Genomic DNA, 23,929 nt, shown 5'->3' on the forward strand with positions numbered 1-23,929 from the left:
CTTGCAAGTACTTTACAACAATCATAACACATTCTGAAGTATTCCATGGTGATTTATAATGTAAATGCATTATAATATGCTTATACTTATAGTTGTAAGCGCTCATGAGTACTCTCTATGGCTGCTTTATGAGTAAATGAGTAAAAGACAAAGAAAAGTAATTATAAGTGGCCATTGGGTGTTTTTAGCACAGTACTTCACCAGGCTGGGTGCCATATGCTGAGCCTGTGTGACTGTGTTGGCTGTTGGGTTGCAGCCGCCAGTGAGCGAGGAAGCTTTTCTACAACATAGGGTTAAACTTTTCACAAATCCCCCTATGGGCAAATTAATCCAGGAATGTAATTACTTTAATTAAAGCACACCGCTTATATTGATTCATTGTCCTTACTTGAGTTCTTTTTTTTTTAAATTGAATGCATTTTTTGCATTACGAAATATAAAAAATGCTCCCTGTACACGGAGCACCTTAAAGTGACTTATAATCACACTACAATGCATTAAAACAATGTATTGTGAAATCATGAACTATGATCATTATAAAATGATATCCCTCTGGCCAAAAGAAAGTCAGTGAGTGACCAGCAGCTATAAAGTAGTACGAGACTTAGTTATTATAAAAATGCTTTACAATGTGATATGATTAATGGTATAAAAATCAGTACTCATGAGTCTTATAACTACAATTACACAATTTATACAGAGATTATAATCCACTGCAAGTATGTTTGTAATGCATTATAGACACAGGCTTCAAATAAAGTGTAAGCAAAGTGTTTCAATTGAAATGTGTTTTTGCTCAACACTGTGCAACAATGATCATCTCCCGGCAGCTCTCCAACATATTCAGCGAGGAGATGTGCATGGCCGGGGGACATGCTGACATCAGTCGAAACCAGGCTGTTCTCAGTGACTATGAAAGCACCACTCAGTATGCGCTTGGCCAGCTGAACCCCTATAACTACCACAGTACGTACAGCGCCCTGTCCACATTCACGCTGACCAACGCCGTACCCTTCGACCACAAGTTCCATCAGGCCTGGCTGAGAGGACAGGAGCAACTCAAACAACTGGTGGGACACATGAGTGGCACTGCCTACTTTATCACAGGTATAATTATAGAGGGATATATAAGATATCATTAGACTCAGCAGTGGGATATACCAATGGTTCTTAATCACTTATAACACTCAAAACACAAGATAATACCCTATTCTAAAGTATTCTGTTCGTGCCCTTTCCAGAATGTCTTATGACAAAAAAAATCACCACTGGACTTTAAAGGCTGACTATGACTTTTAATATCACTCAACTAAAGAAATGCCATGAGAATCTGCTGAACATGAAAAAGTCTCTTCTGATGTCAGAAACTAGAGGGCTAAATCCTGATATCAAGAGGTTGCAAGCTGCTCCATATACTGTACAATTTATCGGTATTGACTTTGTGAACCCGGAGAATGCTCAAGCTTCTCGTCATTATATATAATTGTATATAAGCCTTGTTTTATAACAGTAATAGGCATTTTGAAATGGAAAATGAATAATTCGTTATCTTTACTCATCACAGGTGGTTTAAATCTTCCGGCTGTGGGAACATGCGGTTTATAAATTGATTTCACTGCACTAGTGTTGCATATATATACAGTATATAAGTGTTTAACATGTGTATTATTCTACAAGCTAAAGTGCTGATGCCTTGCATTGCAGGTGTAATAGTAGACAACTCCAGAACCATATCAGGAGGTCGCGTTGGTGTGCCCAGTCACATATGGACCGCCATGTGCTACAGACGACGTCGCAGCTTCGGCATGTCCACTTCCTCCTTCTCCTTGGGCCTGATTGGTCGCAACAGCGGGGATAACGACGCCATCGGCGGAGGGATTCGTGTGTTGAGCCTCTCGGAGCTCACGACGAGTTTACGACGGTCGTACAGGACTGCAGAGATAAAGATTTTCTACAGAGACTGCCCGTGCTCCAAGCGCAGGGCAAGGCTAATGCAAGAGAGGTTACAGGTTAGGCTGAATGTTCTGAGATAAGAATGAAGCTCCATGTGTTAAAAATGAAACATACAGTATTTTTTCTCTGCAGCGAGTGAACACCATTTGTTTTGAAGTGGGATTATCAGTGCAGGGTGATTCCAGATCCCACATGATTTATCTCAAGTGTTTTTCAACCCTTTTCATATTAAGGTCCATTATTTATAAGGCCTTTGAGCCACGGACCTCTCAGACCCAAAACTTGTTTCGTTGTCGTCGGATTGGATTTGGTCCACAATTCCATGCTGTATTGACGTTGGTACCATAGGAGAGATAACAGTCGATCAAAATAACAATTATTCTGCATTCTCTAATTGTGTAGATTTCTTAATGCAATATGATACATTTTATATTTCGTAATGCAGATGTTTAACAATAATTTAACTCTTCGTCCATTTGATTTCGTTTTACACTCAAGTGTTAAAGATCTAATAAGGGTCCATTTGGTTACCAACTCTCCATCATTTTAGCTGGGGACCACCTGGAAGTTGGAACCAACTCAAGGACCACTGGTGGAAAACCACTGGTGTATCTCATTGACTTATTTTATTTTTATTTTTTTACTGACAACGTAGTACCCTGAAGATCCCACTGACCTCCTGAATGTCATGTTACGAAACGTCGCCAATAAAATACAGATTCACTCGATGTCCTGTCGTGTGGGTTTAACTTTAGATTAATCCTCTAACAAATTGTGTACATGGTGATGAACAGTAATTAGTTACGTGTGTGAATTTATGAAACTGCTTCCGTTGGAAATGAGACAATCAGTGTTCAAGATTGGAATCTCATTTATTTTAGCTATGTACAGGAAAGATGGTGAATTTCACAATTAACAGAAAATAAAAAATAAAATCACACCTGACTCACCTCTCTGGCCTGTTACAGAGATACACCAGGCATCAAAATGTTACGCTCTCTCTATCTCTCTGTCTCTCATATAGACACTTATTATGCACTCAGTACACACACACACACAAACTTTTCTTTCTCTCGCCCGACCTCCCATGCACAATCTCTCTCGTTTCACTTTGAAAATGTCCATTTCTCTTTGTATTTATAGATATGATATATTGTTATTTGCATGTACGGTAGCTGTGCTGTCATTGCAATTTTGCTGCTGATATTAGAACTATGGTCTTGTGGACTGTATTTGGCGCTGTATTTGTACGAGTCGTCTATAGGCAGTCTACGAGGTGGGCAGGAGACGGGGGACTCTAGTCATATCATAATACTTCTCTGCATGATCCATCATCCTCTCCCTGACATGTACACACACACACACACACACACACACACACACAAACAAACAAACACACACACACACCCTCTTTTGCTCTATGCCCGCGTCTCCAAACTCCCGGTATGCTGTGGTTCGTCTCCCATTACAAACATCATCCCAAAGTGTGGGGCGGGGCTAGATGCACAGATGACGGGAGATTTCCTATCTCTGATTTTTAAAAAAAAAAAGAAAAAAAAAGAAAATGTGGGGGAAAAGAAAAACTATCCCAACAGAATTCTTCTCTCTCTCCTCACTCACTCACTCCAGGCCCTCTGTCTGTCTGTCTGTCTGTCTGTCGGCCTTTGACACACATCTCCCACTCTCACTCCTGTCCAAAGCCCTCCGTCTCCTCGATGGCGAACATGAGCTTCTCTCTCAGCTGCTCCAGACTTCTGTAGGGAGGGAGGTCCAGACGGTTGAAGCTGTGGGAGAGGAAGGCAAACAGCAGCATATTATTACAGTGTAAGCTGACCCATTCTGACCTGAGATCAGATTCATACGAGGTTTCCGCCGGACACACACTGGTCTGATGAACCCATTCTGACCTGAGATCAGATTCTAAAAATGTCAGTCGCTCTTCGATTTTTCAAAAATGGCAGACCTACAAGCTCGTATCGCGCCACTCGGTGGCGCGATATGAGCTTGTAGATCTGCTATTTTTCAATAGCTAAAGCATAACATGATGCCGACACCAAAATGGGTGCCCGGTCAGAATGGGTTAATGTGGCCCTCAGGTTAACCCATTCTGACCTTAAATCAGATTCTATAAACGTCTTCTACATCCCGACAGTTTTCTGATAAAGCTATGTTTCGATGTCAGTCGCTCTTCGATTTTTCAAAAATAGCAGACCTACAAGCTCGTATCGCGCCACTCGGTGGCGCGATATGAGCTTGTAGATCTGCTATTTTTAAATAGCTAAAGCACGACATGATGCTAACACCAAAATGGGTTCCCGTTAAGAATGGGTTAATATCCCAATACTGATATATTATTGATTTCAGCTGTTACAACTCCAAACGTGCAAACATGACCTGCTTTAATTACGTTTGATATTAGTAGCTTACTGTCTAGTATTACAATTGTATTGTCTTCTTTATGTCCAATGTATTTGCAATGTATTCACATTGAGACACAGTCTCAATGTGTTTTTACTGGCTAAATACAGGTTAAATAAAAACATTAAAATGACAGCCCTACATGCATGCAAGTGGCACTTACCAGGTGTGGCTTCTTGGAAGCCAAGTCTCCTTCCCCACTTTGTCTATACAAAACTTCTGGGGACCATTACTTCCTGTACAGACAAACACAATGGCTTCCAGTCAGAGGTTGTATCTCTCAAACAGGTACAGAATGTATGCATGGTTCTTTTATTTTGATACACTGCTCTTTATATGTATTCAAACTTGTATTTCTAATAATGTCAAGTGAATTACTGGCTACACTTTCTTTGTCCAGGAATATTCAGAATGAAGGCGCTAGAGTGCCCAGCAGATGAGGCAGGTTTGACTCTGAAAGGCTCCGTCTTCCATTATTACGTCGCGCTGTCAAATCTAAAGTCTCTCTAGAAGCGTTTATATTCCAAACTAGGTTAAGTCAGAAATGAAGACAGAACATTGCCATTTTGAAAACCATGGAGAGCGCTGTAGATTTAGAGTTATGGGCCACTTTAGGAGGGCCATAAACAAGGAAGTGTGCATCCGCGAAACACAAGGAGATCGCAAAAATAAATAAATAAATAAATACATAAATACCCAGAAGTCCTGGGTACCCTAGGGGGTAATTATAAAGACGTCTTGGACACTGAAAGTGTTAACCTCATCTTTGCTTGTTTCTTTTATATTGTGATTGGGACATAAATCAACATTGCCCGAGATAGAGGTTTAGTGATTAACCACCCGAGTCCCCCAGCATGCCTGTTCTGGGGAACGTACACATCTGCGTTTGACTAAGAACAGAGGGTTTTAGTGGTTGTAACGGCCAAATGAGTGGAATTGTCCAAATATATTTGTGACCATGGGGTGGCGCTGTTGGCTTTATAAGCGTCTGGTTCACTGGAACAGGTAGGGAGGTTTGACCCGGAAGGGCAATGGTTTTTGACCGCAGGTACGTCACTGTGTTGTTCAAACACTGGAGCGAAATGTTTGTTGGTCTGAAATGTTTATTTTGTTTGTCTATGCTGATTATTGTTTATTCTGATCACGCAGATACTGATGCCATACTCACCGCTTGGAAATAAATGTGTCAAAGGCAAGAGCTGCCTGCCTGTGTGTTTATTATGCATTGTGGGGTTGACACACAGAACAAATAGTATGACATTTAAACAGCGCGTCAACCAGGTCCATCTACGGGATCGACTCCTCGAGAGCTAAGACGGGGCTCTTATAGTGGTTGACTTTGAGAAGTGAGTGAGTTCCAATAAAAACTATTTTAATAGTTATTAATGATAGTGAACATCACAATCCGTTACCTATGAGTTCAGCGAAGCCACCGACAGGCAGCCGACAGGTTCCCGTGACGAACTGGAGAAGACGGATCCTCTTCTCGTTGTCCATTTCCTTCACCACCTGCAGGAGGACATGTCCTCGTTAGGCTGCGCTACATACTGTATACTGTTACTGTATACCGTTACTGTAGATCACTGTTTCAGAAACACTGGGTCGGGACCCATTTGTGGGTCACTTAACCATTTTTATGGGTCATGACTCGAGTAAAAATCCCATTTTCTATTCTTACAGTTAAAATGTTAATATTTCTAAAGATTTAACCCAATTAGGAGAAATTAGGACTGAGGCCGATTTAAAAACCTTTTTTTTTGTCAAGGACCCCCAGAAATATCTGTATTTGGCCGGGGACCCCCAGAAGCAAAGATTTGAGTTAAAAACGTTCACTGGGAAAGAATATATAGTCAAAGACTTGCGCTACAATTTCATGATTTTTCAATAGCTAAAGTATAACAAAAACACCAAAAGGGGTTCCCGTCCTGAATGGGTTAAATAAAGAATACAGAAATGTAAAATAATTTTATGATTTAGTGACAATAGCCAATGTACAAGCTCACAAAGCGGCTCGAAGCACTACATTGTGTACTTGTAGATCTGCTATTTTCACTAGCTTGGCTCCCGGGGCAAACACCTAATCCCTCTTTTGAATCTCAACCTGAAAAGTTTGGGAAGTGAACAATAATGGTGAACAAAACACGTGCCCCCTCCAGGAAATATTTTGTGCCAGGGACCACCCATACAGTACAAGATTTGTATAGTAAATATTTCAACATTTCCACGACGACACTCGTGCAGTCACTCACGCACGCACACTCGCTGGATATTGTGTTTACAGAGAATTGTGTTTATGTGTAACACGCTTGCACATGCAGGCACACATCCGTCACTTTGCATACACACCAGAGTATAAACACATTATCTATGACACATAACTAGATACTTTAATATAAACATCAGTGCACACACACACACACACACACACACACACACACACACACACACACACACACACACACACACACACACACACACACACACACACACACACACACACACACACACACACACACACACACACACACACACACACACACACACACACACACACACACACACACACACACACACACACAGAGAGAGAGAGAGAGAGAGAGAGAGTTGCATACCTGCCAGAACCAATGGATCTGTTTGCTGTTCTTGGTGTAGTGTCGGTAGATGGTGTTCTTCTGCCAGTCTGCCAGGTCTATCTCCTGCATGCCACACAGCATCAGCTAGAAAGACACACGTCACACACAAGCTCAAACACGGAGAACACTGGGCCACACGGTGGTGCAGTCGGTAGCGCTGTCGCCTCACAGCTAGCAGGTCAGGTCCCGGGTTCCATTTCCCACCGGAGACGCTCTGGGCGTGTTCTCTCCTCCGCATCATCGTACCATACCCTAGGTGGGGGTTGGTGAAAGTGTGGAGTTTGCATGTTCTCCCCGTGTCCCCTAGCGTAGGTACCCTCACAAAAAACATGCAGTAATCCTGGTCTATATACTGGTCTATATACTGCCTCCCCCTGATCAGTCTGATGGGAGGGGAAAGGGATGGATGGAAGGAAGCATGAGCTCAGCTCGGGGCTCTCCCCAGGTTGGCAGAGGGAGAGTAGCGCCCAGGATTACAGTTTAGTCAATTGGCATCGGGTGAAAAATGCGTTCCTTTTTTTTTTTTTACGTTTTACAATATTTTTTGTTTAAAAAAACTTTTTAAAATAGTGAAAATTGCTGATGTCCACTACTTCTGTTTGACACTCTTTAATTGTTTGATTAATTTATGAAAAAAACTAACATAAAAAGTTTAAATTTGGAGAAATATGGCGATATGAGTCTGCCAGACAGCAGCTAATGGAGGCGTAAATGAACACAGGCCCAGAGGTAAAAAGAAAACATGATAGAAGCACGTTCCAGAATAATAGAAATGAAAGACACAAGATAACAATGGATGCTGGTGAGTCAGACTATAATTATTAGTCGTAAGAATAGACCGTTCTAATAATTGATGTGCTGTTGGTGGTCTGATATATTCAGGTTCTCACTGCAATGCTCTGCTACACCGAGCGATTTGATTAATTCATACACCTTCCACAAGAGAGGCCTGGAACTAATGAGCTATTGATCAAGTTCTTGGCGTGGTGTTGCAACGCCGTGGCATATCATTAACTGGTCAACAATTAAGGTCAAAGAACCATTTTTGAATAACAATGTTCTGTCATCATTCCAAGTGACTCTTCTCTTGCTGTCGTAGTCGTAGTACACCGTTAAATCCTCAGTGTCGTTATCCCTGAGAGTGCACGCACCCTTTTGGTTGCATTTGCAACCATTTCCGAGTTGCAAGCGGATAAATGGAAGCAGCAGGACCAGGCAGAGATTCATAGACGGAACTAGAGTACCCTCTTGTTAACTCATTCTGACCTGAGATCAGATTCATACGAGGTTTCCACTGGACACACACTCGTCTGATTAACCCATTCTGACCTGAGATCAGATTCTAAAAAATGTCAGTCGTTCTTCGATTTTTCAAAAAATAGCAGACCTACAAGCTCGTATCGCGCCACTCGGTGGCGCGATATGAGCTTGTAGATCTGCTATTTTTCAATAGCTAAAGCACGACATGATGCCGACACCAAAATGGGTGCCCGGTCAGAATGGGTTAAGGAGGGGTGCCTTTGGATGCGGTTCACTGGTGTAAGAAGGACATTCAAGATCTGATGACTAGTAAATGCATCGTCTGCATCCCACTGCAGGACTGCACCAGAAACAAGACAACCTACAGATCTGAGTACTATCAGGATACTTGCCGCACACGACTATTGAAAAATATATTGTTGCTGTCGGAAAACAGAAGCTAAGAGCCTGTATTCCAAAGGACGGTTCAAGGGCTCGGGGGTAGAGTGGTCGGTAGAGCAGCCGGATGGGAACCGCAAGGTTCCCGGTTCGATCCCGCGGGCTCCCCCAGAGTTAGTGACCAAGTGTCCTTGAGCAAGACTCTGAACCCTAATTGCTCCCGATGTGCAGGTTGGTGCATTGCATGGTTTCCTCTGCCATCGGTGTATGTCTGTATTATTGTACATGCATTTCTCATGCCAATAAAGCCCTTTGAATTGAATTGGTGAATATACTATTTAAAGCGCTTTGGGTAAAAGCGCTATGTAAATGCACCATTTACCATTGTATAATGTTCAAGCTCTTGTTAATAATCTGCTTCTTCTCACCGCTTAAATATGTGTAGACGAAGGTTTTCAAAATGTTTCAACATAAATAAATAAAACAATAGCAAAAATAACCAAATCAGGAAGCTGTTTTGTAAACAAAACTTAGCTTAAAAAAAGGCTTGGGTTAAATTGCCATTCAATTTTGGTGCAGTAAGAATGAACACTGTTGAAGATCGAGCGCCATGATTAGTTTTTTCGTTCAATGTGTCTATGAAGTTAACGTTACTCTAATAGACCCCCAGGTGTGGTTAGATTTTAAATAGTCTTCCCTGTGTGTTTTGGTTTCTCCCTGGAAGCTGAAAGCCTTCGAGTCAAAAGGCCCAAATGAAAAACACCCAAACTGACTGACGGTATGAATGAATATGAACCATATCCAGAGACTCACCTCCAGCTCCTTCTCGTCGAAGTAGCGCAGCCACTCCAGAGGCACCACCTCGTTGAAGCCGTCTAGGAAGGCCTTGGTCTGCTCCTCCACGCCTCGGGTGAAGCGCCAGTCCGTCAACAGGCTGACGCACGCACAGTCGCGCACACACACACACACACACACACACACACACACACACACACACACACACACACACACACAAGAGAAACGAAGGGACGCAATGGTAAAGGCAGGAAGGAGGGAGAAGAGGGTGAGGAGTGGGGGAAGGAAAATGGAATGAGAAGGGAGAGGGAGTATGAGAAGTCAGTATTAGGGCTGTCACGATTACACATTTAACCCATTCTGACCTGAGATCAGATTCATACGAGGTTTCCACTGGACACACACAATTTACAATTTACAATTTAGGCATTTAGCAGACGCTCTTAATCCAGAGCGACTTACATTAAGCAAGAACAAAAAGCATGGGAATACATCACAAAAAAGCATTTATCATAAAACATGCGTAAGCTAAGAAAGTAACAGTGGAATATCTATATTATGAGACTATACATATAATACTATACATATAAACTATACATAAACATAAACTATACATATAAACTATATACTACTATGCTATACATATGTACTATGGCGTGCTATGACTATATACGATGCAATTATAGTGCTGTCTACATAACATGCTATAAGTCTGTGTCAAATGCTATCTAAGCACTGGTCTGATGAACCCATTCTGACCTGAGATCAGATTCTAAAAATGTCAGTCGTTCTTCGATTTTTCAAAAATAGCAGACCTACAAGCTCGTAGCGCGCCACTCGGTGGCGCGCTATGAGCTTGTAGATCTGCTATTTTTCAATAGCTAAAGCATAACATGATGCTAACACCAAAATGGGTTCCCGATCAGAATGGGTTAAGTTGATGATTAATTGTCACAAAAATAATTGCGATTTAATTGTGTTTTTGGCGTTGAATTCAAGTTTTTCCAATGTGGAAACAATTATGAGGATTATGACAAAAATAATTGCGATTATCTCAAAAGACTGAGATTAGACGAAGTACATAATGTGTGCTTCGACAGGCCTATAGTCAGCAGTATGACAACTTATTTGATGTTCATAATGTAAAGTTACAGGAAACGTGCTTCACCAAAGCAAAAATTGGTCCGCGGCCAAATACAGATAATTCTGGGGGTTCCTGACATGACAAAGGTTGAGCACCACCGATATAGAAACATAGGTTTTTCAGAAATAGTTTCTTTTAGAATCGGCCTCAGGTCTAAATGGGATGAAATAGACCTAGAGTCACAAATCTCAACATCGGTCCCCGCCGAGGCTTATGTCAGTTTTAATTTGGTTATTTATTTATCGGCTTAACGAATTATTACAGACAGAGTTACATGAAAGAAACAAAGTGAAAGGATGAGAAGAAAGAAGAGAAGACTGAGGTCTAACCCGATGTACTCCTCCTTGTTTTCCTCGTTGACCAGTTCATTCTCTCCGTCGTCTTTCAGCATGTGTGTGGAGACCTTCCCTAAGATCTCCATGTCCTGAGCAAAATACAGCTCCACGCCACACTCCTCTAGGCTGTTATCTCTGGAAGCACACAGACACATACATGTACAGTATGTATTAGAAGTAAAGACATACAAAGACATAATCAAACACTTAAAGGTTTTATTTTATGACATTCATTTTCATTTATTTTTATTTTTTCTTTTAGGTTTTATGACCTCAATTACACCCAAAAAACCTGAACTTTGAACATTCAGTGGATTTTCTGTGGTCTGAAGTTTTCTTTGGGGTTTTTTGGGCCTTTTGAGCTACAATGAAAACAGGCAACACAGTGAAACAGTGACATCTGCTGGCAAATCCCATTGACATATATGGGATACGGCAAATCAGAGCACCTGTTTGAGCCAGAAAACCCCAGATCACAGAAAATCTATACTGAATGTTAAAAGTTCATGTTTTTTGGGTGCAATAGTGATTAGAAAACCTAAAAAAAAAACAAGAACAATTCCAAAACCTTTTTTTTTCATGTCACAATCCCTTTAACACATTAACCCATTCTGAACGGGCACCCATTTTGGTGTCAGCATCATGTTATGCTTTAGCTATTTAAAAATAGCAGATCTACAAGCTCATATCGCGCCACCGAGTGGCGCGATACGAGCTTGTAGGTCTGCTATTTTTTGAAAAATCGAAGAACGACTGACATTTTTAGAATCTGATCTCAGGTCAGAATGGGTTAATCAGACCAGTGTGTGTCCAGTGGAAAACTCGTATGAATCTGATCTCAGGTCAGAATGGGTTAAAACAAAACGTTGGCTGTGCATTACTTACTTGACCCACATGATGGAGTTATAGAACTCGGGGTCAATGGACTCCAGGTCTTTGAGCGTGGGTTTCTTGTTCAACATGCGCTTGTAGAACGGCAGCGTGAACCCCGTGTCGATGAATTTCCCGTGGTACAGCGCCTGGAGAAAGAACAGAAAGAGATTTAAATCCTATATTCTATGTTCCAACATAAGCAAATGTGCAAAGATCCATGTCTATGCAAGACAGGACGTTGTTGCGCAAACAGTCATATTATACAATATACATAGTCAGCAAGATGCTCACGGACGAGTAGTAACAAATGTTGTGATTGGTCGAAAAAGCTAATTTCCAAGGGAAATGCGCACACGCGATACGAGCTTGTAGGTCTGCTATTTTTTGAAAAATCGAAGAACGACTGACATTTTTAGAATCTGATCTCAGGTCAGAATGGGTTAATCAGACCAGTGTGTGTCCAGTGGAAAACTCGTATGAATCTGATCTCAGGTCAGAATGGGTTAAGAGTAAAGGCTGGCCTTGTGGTTCCCACACACATGAACACAAACGCACACATGTGCTCGAGCGCGCGCACACTCTGAGAGCAGACAGAGCTGAGGCTGCACTCACACATTCGAAACGCATGTTTTGTCTGTGTTCTGGGGGAAGAGGGGGAAGTCACATGGTTTGACGAGACAGCCTTGTTTGATGGCTGTGTTCTGCCGGGGGTGGGCCGTCTCGTCAAACCATGTGACTTCCATTGAAAATGAACACAGAACACAGACATAACATGCGTTTTGAATGTGTGAGTGCAGCTACAGAGTGTAGCAACGCTCCAACACTTAACACTACACCTGCTGTGGCCGCTGGCCGGCCAACAAAATGTTTCCCCTCCGTCCACTTCCGCTATAAGCGCGATCTTGAGCAGCGTTTTTCTCAGAATCAAGGCTCAGGTTGAGGTCTGAGCTACCCCGCGGTTACAACATTAACGCTTCTGATGAAAGTGAATGCAACGGCAGGCAGATTAGTATGGGCCGACAACTACCATTCCGGGTGTCAATGGTGGGACCAAAGAGTTTAAAGGACAAGAGTCATGTTTTAGTCATTAGAGAAAATAAAAGAGGAGATGATATTTTGTTTCATTTGCTGCTTTCTTTCATATTTAGTGATCTTTAGTGAATATGTATTTTCTCACTAACTTTTATGGCGATTTCTTTATTATTATTTACTATAGTACTATTAGACCCCAGGAAATTACATCTGGCCACAAAATATCACAGGATCTAACTGAATGTGAAGGGGGGTACTATATTTATAGGGCTACCATAGTGTGTATCATAGTCAGCTCCCACTTCAAATGTAATATATCCTGTGATATGTTGTGGCCAGATGCAATTTTCTGGGGTCTAGTAGGACTATAGTAAATAATGAAAAAGAAATCGCTATGACATTTTGTAAAAAAAAAATACATATTTAGCCCCATGTTCGAATGCCCCCGCCCCACCCCCCCCCCCGTAAAAAAGCTAAAGCTAATATCACTAAAACGAAAGAAAGCAGCAAATGAAAACAACATTATAATAACACTCATCTTTTACTTTCTCTAATGACAACCTAAAGTCCTAAAACATGAACCTTGGTTAAAAAAAAACCTAAAGTTGTCCTTTTTAACCCACTCTGACCGCGCACCCATTTTGGTGTTGGCATCATGTTATGCTTTAGCTATTTAAAAATAGCAGATCTACAAGCTCATATCGCGCCACCGAGTGGCGCGATACGAGCTTGTAGGTCTGCTATTTTTTTGAAAAAAATCGAAGAACGACTGACATTTTTAGAATCTGATCTCAGGTCAGAATGGGTTAAGACATCTCAGAGAGAGAGAACCCAGTGTACTGTAGCAACGCTCCAACAACAACACTGACCCAGCGACTGACTGACTGACTCACTGTCTGTTCACTTCCCTCACTGCAGCTCTGTAGTCTGTACAGCCCTGCACAGTGCGCCTCCATCCACATACAGGATATGACAGGGCCCACAAATGGCACATTTTACACTTGGTTTGCATGCTGAAAATAGCAGATCTACAAGCTCACAACGTGGTGTGTGATGTGACGTGTTGTTGTGTGAGTTGTGGAAGAGAGAGAGAGAGTTAGTTGGGCTTGGGGAGAGACGAGCATCTTTATAAGGCCAGTCAGTGAAAGGCATTTTAAGACTAAATATAGACCCTTGTTGGCGGGGTGTGGGCCTGGGTGCGGCAGTGAAGTCATTCAAGAGGGGGGGGGGGGGGGGGTGAAGTAGAGGAGTGGAGAGCAAAAGTACTCAAATGATTTAAAGGTATATTCAGTGATTTCACTCAAAAAACCTTAGGTTTCGTTTTTGGCTGTGGGACCCAGCCTTTCGTCCAATCAGGATAGAGAGTCAAAAACGAAACCTAAGGTTTTTTGACCCCCAGGGGTTAACTGGGGACAGGGAGGAACTCCTTATATGGCCAGCACACTCTATACTAGGGAGGATTATCACAACAAAACAAAAAAATAAGTGATATTTGAATTAAGTGAAATCACTGAATATACCTTTAATTAAAAGTAGCAATACTAATGTGATACAAAAAGTCGGGAATTCAAAATGTACTCGAGGAAAAGTACCAAAGTATTGGCTTCAAAATCGTACGAAAAGTACTCATTTTGCAGAATGTCCCATTTCAAGTTTTGAAAGGGAATAAAATCTGCACTCTCAGTAATAGTAGGAGTCTTTTTTTAATAAAGTTAGGATCTGCTGCAGCAGTCAAACCAGACAAACAGACATGTTTCGGCGCGTAGGCCTTCGTCAGTGTCAGCATTTACAAACAAGCGGAAATGACCGATTATAAAGAATTTCTGTTAAATTAAAAAGACCATACAGCCGTGTCTCATTATTAAATCAGTATCTCTATTTTAACTCACAAAATCCACAATACTAAAAGAAAACGCGCCGAAACATGTCCGTCTGGTTTGACTGCTGCTGTGGACCCTAACTTTATTAAACAAGACTCCTACTATTACTGAGGGCGCAGATTTTATTCTCCATCTATACGTATTCCCCCGAATCTGCACCCAGCATACGCCTGAACCCTCCAGACTGTCACCTGTAGTTGAGCGAGCCATCTCAAGTTTTCACATAATAATCTTTTGAAAATAGCTGCTCACAATCCGTTGCATCGTGGGGCATTGTGAGCTCATAGATCGGCTATTTGCAAATGGACGAAATGTATGTTTTGAAATAATAATCCAAATCCACGAGAGAGAGAGAGAGAGAGAGAGTTAAGCTTGGCAGGACGAGGGGTGGAGGGGGTTGGAGTCCTCAGAATAAAAGACGTATTCACTCGGTTGGGGGTGCGCACACTTCTGACGGACACTCATAAATACATCAGTGGACAGCAGGGGGGGGGGGGGGGGTGGGGGAGGGGGTCGGTGGAAGAAAAAAAACACCACCCCCAAAAATAACCAAACTCTGTGAACCCAGTTGTTCCACAGCGATGACGCCGAAAAGAGTACACACACACACACACACTCAAAAAGGAAACAACATGCCCTATTCTCGACGTGTCATACATATAAATAATCGGCAAATATTAGGGGAGCAATCCGGCAGGAAACCACGACGGGTTGTGACATGACAACATAGTGCAGTGTTTAGTGGTTAGGCTTGTGAGGTTCGGTGTGCGTTTTGTTTGAGTGGCGGGCTCACCATGGCGATGAAGCGACCGATGAAGCGGAAGTAGGTGAGGTGGTCCGGGTTGATGGAGGAGGCCGGGTTGATCTGGAGGCAGTAGTTGTTCTTACCGGCATACTCAAACAGACAGTACATGGGGTTCAGAACCTCATGGGAGAGCAGGAAGAACCACTCTCTGGAGAGAGGGGGCCGGAGAGGGGAGGAGAGGAGAGGAGAGGAGAGGAGAGGAGAATAGTAGGAGAGGAGAGGAGAGGAGAGGAGAGGAGAGGAGAGGAGAGGAGAGGAGAGGAGAGGAATGGATTGGAGAGGAGAGGAGAGGAGAGGAGAGGAGAGGAGAGGAGAGGAGAGGAGAGGAGAGGAGAGGAGAGGAGAGGAGAGGAGAGGAGAGGAGAGGAATGGATTGGAGAGGAGAGGAGAGGAGAGGAGAGGAGAGGAGAGGAGAGGAGAGGAGAGGAGAGGAGAGGAGAGGAGAGGAGAGGAGAGGAGAGGAGAGGAGAGGAATGGATTGGAGAGTAGGAGAGGAGAGGAGTAGGAGTAGGAGTAGGAGTAGGAGTAGGAGTGGAGAGGAGAGGAGAGGAGTAGGGAGAGGAGAGGAGAGGAGAGGAGAGGAGAGGAGAGGAGGAGTGGAGAGGAGGCATTAGCCCATGGAATAAAGCAAAATAAAATCTCACGACTCAACCACTTTGTCCCAAACTGTGATTTGTGACTAGTGCTCCGTTTCCCCAATAACATAATGAACACAGTATGTAATGCAGGATGACGATGTTTAGGTAACTATTATCATTATCATTCTAAAAGCTATGTTGCTGCCGTCATCGTCGCAGTCCCACCCCCTTTCATGTTTCAAAAAGTATTTAATGAAATACATTTAACCCTTTTGGCCGAGCAAATAAATAGAAGAAAAAAATAAAATAAAAAGTGTTTATTGTTATGATTTGTCACAACAAGAGTTGGCTTTGTCCGAGGCTTAATTAAGGCCTTGAAACGTCTATGGGAAAAACGAATGGGGAAAGAGCTCTTCCGGGCCCGTCGTCGGGGCCGCGGGACTGCGACGCTGGAGAATATTGGTTCACCGATCCGATCTATTTCTGTCCATGCTAAACCCCTTATCCCTAAACTACTTTGTCCATGCTAAACCCCTTATCCCTAAACTACTTTGCCTTTTCCCTACATGTTTGAATAGTTAAAATAGCCAATCTACATCGACACGTTGTGAGCTTGTAGATTGGCTATTTTAACTATTCAAAAAATGTTTTTCAAAATAGTCAAAAAAGGCTAAATAAAATATAAGGGGTTTAGCATGGACGAAAATAGAGCCGGAGATGTTCTGCAGACTGAGACAATGTTCCACAATACTAACAGTTGAATGCAAATATCAAAATTCTACATTTGATTGTTACGTTCAGTTGCCATTAGTGAGAAACTAACAGGGTTGCATTAATTCAAGTGCAAAACACACAATAACACAAAACATACGACAACAAACAACAAAACGTATTGGGTAACAAGTACAACAAATGATACAGACAGACAAGCCAACATGAAGGTGAGACTGTTTGCATGATAGAACAACAAAACATGAACATGAAAGATAGAACTAAATGAAACAAGCGAAAATAAAAATAAAAACAATATATAAGATAGTATTTAGATATAAAATAATACATATATGATGAAACACAACGCAAACAATGATTCCGATTACAACCTAGTGCCATTTGTAGCAAATAGGGCTGCAACAATCGCATATGTTTCTTTATGTATTGATGATTTCTTTAAATGAAATAACTTTTTTTTTTTTTTTTTTTTTTTTTTTTAACATTTTCACCTATAATCATGTTCCTAAAATAGGGACGGATTTCTTTCTTTAACCCATTCTGACCGGGCACCCATTTTGGTGTTGGCATCATGTTATGCTTTAGCTATTGAAAAATAGCAGATCTACAAGCTCATATCGCGCCACCGAGTGGCGCGATACGAGCTTGTAGGTCTGCTATTTTTGAAAAATCGAAGACACTTTTAGAATCTGATCTCAGGTCAGAATGGGTTAATAATGAAACTGTCAGGATGTAATAGACATTTTTAGAATCTGATCTCAGGTCAGAATGGGTTAATTAATTAGTTCAATTATTATTTCATTATTTGGCCTAATCTCGACGGCTTATGCAAAGGCTAAAGTGTCATTTAGAGGCCTGGGTCGCTCGCTCCGCTTGGTTTACCCATGATCCTAGATGACTATTTCTATGCATTTGATGTATTACCTCGTCTTGTCCTTGCTTACTGTAAATCGCTCTGGATTAAGAGCATCTGCTAAATGCCTAAAATTGTAAAGTAACGGCTGCACCCCTGGAAGCCAATATAACTAAACATTGTGAAGTCAATCTCTCTGAAGAGCAGGTTCAGCTTAAACAAGACGAATCAGGCCAGTCGGATCTCTCCCAGGTATTTCTAATATGTGTGGAATGTCTGAGGACCCCAATTCCCAGATAGGAGCTTCAGAGTCAGACTAGTGGGAAGGTTTTCCCGTGGAAGTAATGTTTCAAGATAAGCGGTGATAAGCAGGGTGAACGGGATAACGCGCACACACAAAACATTCCGCGTGTGTGAATGCCAAATGCGCCGCGTTCCCATGTGCCATCTTATCAATGACTTGGCTCACAGTCAAGAGTGCGTATGCGCTGCACACACTGGGAGAGGGCTGGACCTCTTCAGAGAAACCGACATACAGAGAAGCCAGACGTAAACAATGTTAACCCATTCTGACCTGAGATCAGATTCTAAAAATGTCTATTACATCCTGACAGTTTCATTATTAACCCATTCTGACCTGAGATCAGATTCTAAAAGTGTCTTCGATTTTTCAAAAATAGCAGACCTACAAGCTCGTATCGCGCCACTCGGTGGCGCGATATGAGCTTGTAGATCTGCTATTTTTCAATAGATAAAGCATAACATGATGCTGACACCAAAATGGGTGCCCGGTCAGAATGGGTTAAGATAATGGATTACCTTGATAGAATACAGGCTGTCAGAACACCATTTTAGATTATGTAATGGGGGGTTTAGAGATAAATTAGTGTGTACATAGCTAGACAAATGGAAATACACCCACACAGACACATCATGAATGGCATTTGACTGACATGAAGAACAAATATATGCAGTTGTTTATAAATCAAGATACAATGGAAAAGCATTATATGGATTGTGGAAAGATGGCATCTATCTATCTATCTATCAGAAAGAATGAAGTCCACCACCACCAAGCGCTCCCCTGCCCTGCCCTCCCCTCCCCGTGGGGATGTGAGGGGAGGGGGAGGGTGTCGGACTGAGGTCGGACAGACGGACGGATGGACGGAAGGACGGAGGGACGGACGGACTGACGGACGCAGACACCTCCCAACATCCCGTCCGTGGTTCTACCCTGTGGTAGAACAGCATGACGTCACCTACCATAGGGTAAAACCACTGACGTGACACCGGAGACAGAGACATAACAACCCCCAAAGAAACAACAAATAAAATAAAAACAATAAGCCACATAAAGAGAGAGGCAGGACCGGAACACAACAGATGCGGGTGGTGGCGCTACAATAGCAGGGCAGTGGATGGATGGATGGAGGGAAGGAAGGAGGAACAGAATAGGTGTGTGTGTGTGGGGGGGGGGGGGGGGGTGTAGAGGGAGGGGGACGGGATGGGAGTAGGGTAGGATAGGAATAGAAAACTGAAGAAAGCGCCAGCACTCAATAAATGTTTTATTTAGGAACAAACAGCGGACGTGTTTCGGCCAAACGGGCCTTCCTTGCACGCTGAGTAAGGCCAATTTGGCCGAAACCCGTCTGCTGAAAAGGACATTTATTATAATTATTTTTTTAAAGATTTGTTTTTGGGGAGTCGAACCCACGGCAAACCGTCCGGCTGGTTTGGCAGCCTAGGTTCCCAGACAGTTGAGGCAGCTGCCCCGGGCCCAAAAGGACATTTATTGAGTGCTGGTGCTTTCTTATACCTAAAAGGATATCCTTCTAACCTGGAGTATTGCAGGTTGTCTGCTTTGGCAGTCTTTTTCTCTTAGGATAGGAATAGGAAATGGAGGTAGGAGAGAGATGAACTCTATTGCAGGTGGAGGTGAAAGGATGGAATGGATGGAACAAACACAACAACAACAACAACAACCACCAAATAAACAAGGAACCCATCACCAAAATGGACATAAATGATTGACAAACAGTTACCTTAAAATCACCCCTGACACCACACACACACACACGCACACACACACACACACACACACACACACACACACACACACACACACACACACACACAAGACAAGGGCTATGACTGATGACTGATGATTTTTCATTGTTCATCGCCTTAGGCCTTTAGCACCTCCTCAATTCAGGTGTGCGCCCTTCTCCTGCTTGTTGTAAGGACTATGACTGTATGCAGGCCGCACATAGAACCCCTTTTGGTTATTGGAGGGGAGAACAAGCACACACACGGGGCTGTGCATCATGGCTTGGTGGAGCGGAGCGTTCTCACCTGGCGATGCCCCCGTAGTCCAGTCCCTCCTCTCCTCTCATGATGATTGTAGAGTCTACGACGCAGGTCGTACGGCTTCACGTTCATGATCTAAAAGAAGGACGGCCACGTTGATTCACATCGTTAAGCTTTAGGACAAAATGTCCTAACCTATAGGATCTAGACATAGACATAGTCACAATTAGCAAACATTTAGGCTGTGCACCGAACCCCCGATCTAGACAATCAATTTGGGTAACAGGATCAAAGATGAATGAATAAGTAACCATCTTAAACCACTTAACTACCAGTACAAGAGAAATAGCAGATCTACAAGCTCACAACATATCTTACTGAGCTTGTCATCTATCGAAATACCTTCAAACCTTTTCTTTTCAAACTCGGAATGCCAATGTTAAAGTGGTAAAAAAAGAGAAAATAAATCGAAAGAACTTCAAATACGTTATTTGGAATTTTGCTTCGAAGGCTTCATAATTGAATATTCTGAACTGTACATTGAATATTCTGTACATTGGGTCTTGTGCTTCAATGTTTGCCAACACTGTAACAGCCGTTAGGATTAACCCATTCTGACCGGGCACCCATTTTGGTGTTGGCATCATGTTGTGCTTTACCTATTTAAAAATAGCAGATCTACAAGCTCATATCGCGCCACCGAGTGGCGCGATACGAGCTTGTAGGTCTGCTATTTTTTGAAAAATCGAAGAACGACTGACATTTTTAGAATCTGATCTCAGGTCAGAATGGGTTCATCAGACCAGTGTGTGTCCGGCGGAAACCTCGTATGAATCTGATCTCAGGTCAGAATGGGTTAAGTGGTCACAGTATTCATCTTCACTACGATCGCATCCCGGACCGTTGATAATGAGCTCCATTCACGTCCATTCCTCAGCCTAGTGGGAATATTCGTGCACCGTTTCACTGCACTCGGGTGCTGCATTCATGATTTGCAGCATTTTGTACAAACTGGGCCACTCCTGAACACTTTGTTATAGGCAATCTTAGCCAATCAGTGTAGAATCTGAGGAATCCAACAGACTCATCTTGATCACATGACTACAGAGATCATGTGTACCCATTTGCGTGAGATTTGGATGAAATCTGTGCGACTAACGTGAACAATGTGTTTTGCAGAAATCGGCCTCATGGTGGCGCTATAACCGGCAGATGTGGAGGGATGCAGGGAAAATGTTTCTCCATGGCCTCTAGGGAGTGCATACAAAGTTGTACACATATTGATGCAGTTGTTGCCCTGCTATAGCACCACCATGAGGCTGATTTGGAAAAAAATAAGTGGCATGGCATCCTCTGCCTAGTGGAAATGTATAATTTCATGGAAATTGCACAGTGTGTGTGTGTGTGTGTGTGATTTGTGGCGTTTATTTTAACAGACCCATCATGCAAGCTTTGGAAGTCTATTTTAGCCAATCAGGATGGAATATGGGAAATGGTGCATATCCGTGTTGATCACATGACTATAGAGTGTACACAGAATTGCGTGATGTATGGATGAAATGTGTACGAGTAACTAACAGAAATGTGTTTTGCCCAAATCGGCCTCATGGTGGCGCTATAACAGGCCGTTGTGGAATATTTGGGGCAGAGGTTGGTTGTCCAGGGAGTGTGTGTATGCACAGTTTGGCATGACAAAACGCTTGTAAATGCGTCCATGTGCTCAATAGTTAGAGGCTTCGAGCCCATTGGAAATGCAATGGCGGTCGGCCCTACAGTGAGAGAGATAGACATTCTAGAAGTTCTCTAAAGAAGGAAGTGGAAACCCCAAAAGCTAAATGTGTTGTCCTTGACAGTGTGGGCATAAAAAAAAAAAGAAGTCATAAAAGTCATAAAAGTCGTCTTTGGCAGTCAATGAGGGCAATTACATGAAATGAACCCATTCTGACCGGGCACCCATTTTGGTGTCGGCATCATGTTATGCTTTAGCTATTGAAAAATAGCAGATCTACAAGCTCATATCGCGCCACCGAGTGGCTCGATACGAGCTTGTAGGTCTGCTATTTTTGAAAAATCGAAGAGCAACTGACATTTCTAGAATCTGATCTCAGGTCAGAATGGGTTAATCAGACCAGTGTGTGTCCATGTGGAAACCTCGTATGAATCTGATCTCAGGTCAGAATGGGTTAAAGGATTTGTGTGAAGTGTGACGCTCTGACCTGCTGGAAGGAGTCCTCGAACAGCGTTTGTCTGGACACCGAGATCTTCACATGGCTGGGCAATGCATTGGACTGGAAACAGACAAAGAAGATCAACAAAAACACTTTTTTTTGATGGAAAAGAAGAATCGGTAACACTTTTTAAGGTCGCCTTTATAATGCATTATAAGCTAATTTATAATGCATTATGAATGCGCTATAATGCATTATAAAGACGACCTTGATATAAAGTGTTACCGAAGAGTCTTGTTCCGTCTACACAGTGGCTAAAAAAATCCTTCTGACTAAGGCTTTTATTGTGACTACAGTGTAAGGCCTGTGTGTGTCTGAGTCAGCACTTACATGGCACAGGAAGCGGAACTGGTGGTATTTCCACCTGAAGCTGCGATCGTATGCACCTGGGGAACCGCCCTGCCGCGACCTACACACACACACGCACGTACAGAGAGAGAGACACACACACACACACACACACACACACACACACACACACACACACACACACACACACACACACACACACACACACAGAGGGGGAGAAAGGGAAAATTCTATTTGACACTGTTAAAACAAGGGGAGCCAGTGGAAATCCCCACCCTGCTATATTGCATTTACATTTCGGTCGCGTCGCGTACAAAGCAAGCGCTTAATGCTCATCTCTGCTTACAGACACCACAGAGAGTAAAGCACACGAGGGCAGCACACTGAGAAAGGGGTGGGAAGTAACAGGGGTTACTTAAGTAACATTTACTTAAGTACTGTATTTAAGTACAATTTTGAGATATTTGTACTTTACTTGAATTATTTACAATTTTTTAAACTTTTACTTCTACTCCCCCACATCTCAGATCCAAATGTTTACTTGTCTTTTAACTCCACTACATTTATTTGAAAACTTTAGTTTGCAGATGGATGGATTATTATTGCAAAACGTAACGGAACAACTTATTTTGAGATGGGGGGTCCGCAGCCAAATGCAGATCATTCTGGGGGTCCTTGACATGAAAAAGGTCGAGCACCGCTGACATAGAAACATAGGGTTTTTCAGAAAACCGTTATTTTAAGAGACCTCAGTCCAAAATGGGGGCTGAAACAATGCAATTCCAGAAGCCCCCAGAGCCAATTGGTCACCACGCTGTACTGGAGCTGTGACCAGAAGACGTGTTTAAGTTGTGCACATAAACAGCAGGAAATAATCAGGCACAAAACATCGCATGGGCCCATTCATTCATTCTCTCTTACCAAAGTGGCTCCGTATATTTATTTACACATCTTGAAGCCATCAAACGTTTTCAAATCTTTCTTGGTTGCTGCTTGGCTCCGGGAGGACAAAGTTCCTCGTGTTCGCCAATATTGAGGGGGGGGGGGGGGGGGACTACACGCAACGCCAAAAGTAAATTAATCCTTAAGCTGAGTGGCATTCTGGGTCTGAGATACTCGAGGCGTGTGTGTGTGCGTGTGTGTGTGTGTGTGCGTGTGTGTGTGTGGGATAAGACGTAGAGGTGAGAGCGAGGCGTGTGTGTGTGTGTGTGTGTGTGTGGGATAAGACGTAGAGGTGAGAGCGAGGCGTGTGTGTGTGTGTTTGTGTGTGTGTGTGGGGGATAAGACGTAGAGGTGAGAGCGAGGCGTGCAGCTGTGTTAGTATAATCTCCACCGTCCCACAGCAGCACACACACTGGATATGTGCACCGTCAGCACTGGAGAATCCCACACACACACACAGAGAGAGAGGGGGAG

At 42.8% G+C, this 23,929-nt stretch overlaps 3 protein-coding genes across 4 annotated transcripts in view; 2 read left to right on the forward strand and 1 right to left on the reverse strand.

Annotated features, from left to right (window-relative positions):
• The window catches only part of LOC310858031 (endonuclease domain-containing 1 protein-like), a gene marked incomplete at its 5' end in the record, with an annotated part of 2,980 nt that extends 809 nt beyond the window's left edge, over window positions 1-2,171 (forward strand). Inside the window, 2 exons of the mRNA XM_083764078.1 lie at window positions 831-1,107; window positions 1,705-2,171. Of these exons, the coding sequence (XP_083620204.1) occupies window positions 831-1,107; window positions 1,705-2,033 (606 nt within the window). The 3' untranslated portion in view covers window positions 2,034-2,171. The remainder of the gene's footprint in view (window positions 1-830; window positions 1,108-1,704) is intronic.
• The window catches only part of anln2 (anillin, actin binding protein 2), a 304,484-nt gene that overhangs the window by 72,500 nt on the left and 208,055 nt on the right, over window positions 1-23,929 (forward strand). The window lies entirely within an intron of this gene.
• The window catches only part of wwp2 (WW domain containing E3 ubiquitin protein ligase 2), a 73,064-nt gene continuing 51,941 nt past the window's right edge, over window positions 2,807-23,929 (reverse strand). The window contains 12 exon segments of the mRNA XM_083763100.1: window positions 2,807-3,737; window positions 4,535-4,607; window positions 5,784-5,880; window positions 6,984-7,088; window positions 9,456-9,576; window positions 10,911-11,051; window positions 11,802-11,935; window positions 15,495-15,654; window positions 20,022-20,068; window positions 20,070-20,111; window positions 22,193-22,264; window positions 22,535-22,613. Of these exon segments, the coding sequence (XP_083619226.1) occupies window positions 3,638-3,737; window positions 4,535-4,607; window positions 5,784-5,880; window positions 6,984-7,088; window positions 9,456-9,576; window positions 10,911-11,051; window positions 11,802-11,935; window positions 15,495-15,654; window positions 20,022-20,068; window positions 20,070-20,111; window positions 22,193-22,264; window positions 22,535-22,613 (1,171 nt within the window). The 3' untranslated portion in view covers window positions 2,807-3,637.

The sequence above is a fragment of the Protomyctophum parallelum genome, assembly GCF_964188405.1.
Source record: "Protomyctophum parallelum genome assembly, chromosome: 4".
Lineage (NCBI taxonomy): Eukaryota > Metazoa > Chordata > Actinopteri > Myctophiformes > Myctophidae > Protomyctophum > Protomyctophum parallelum.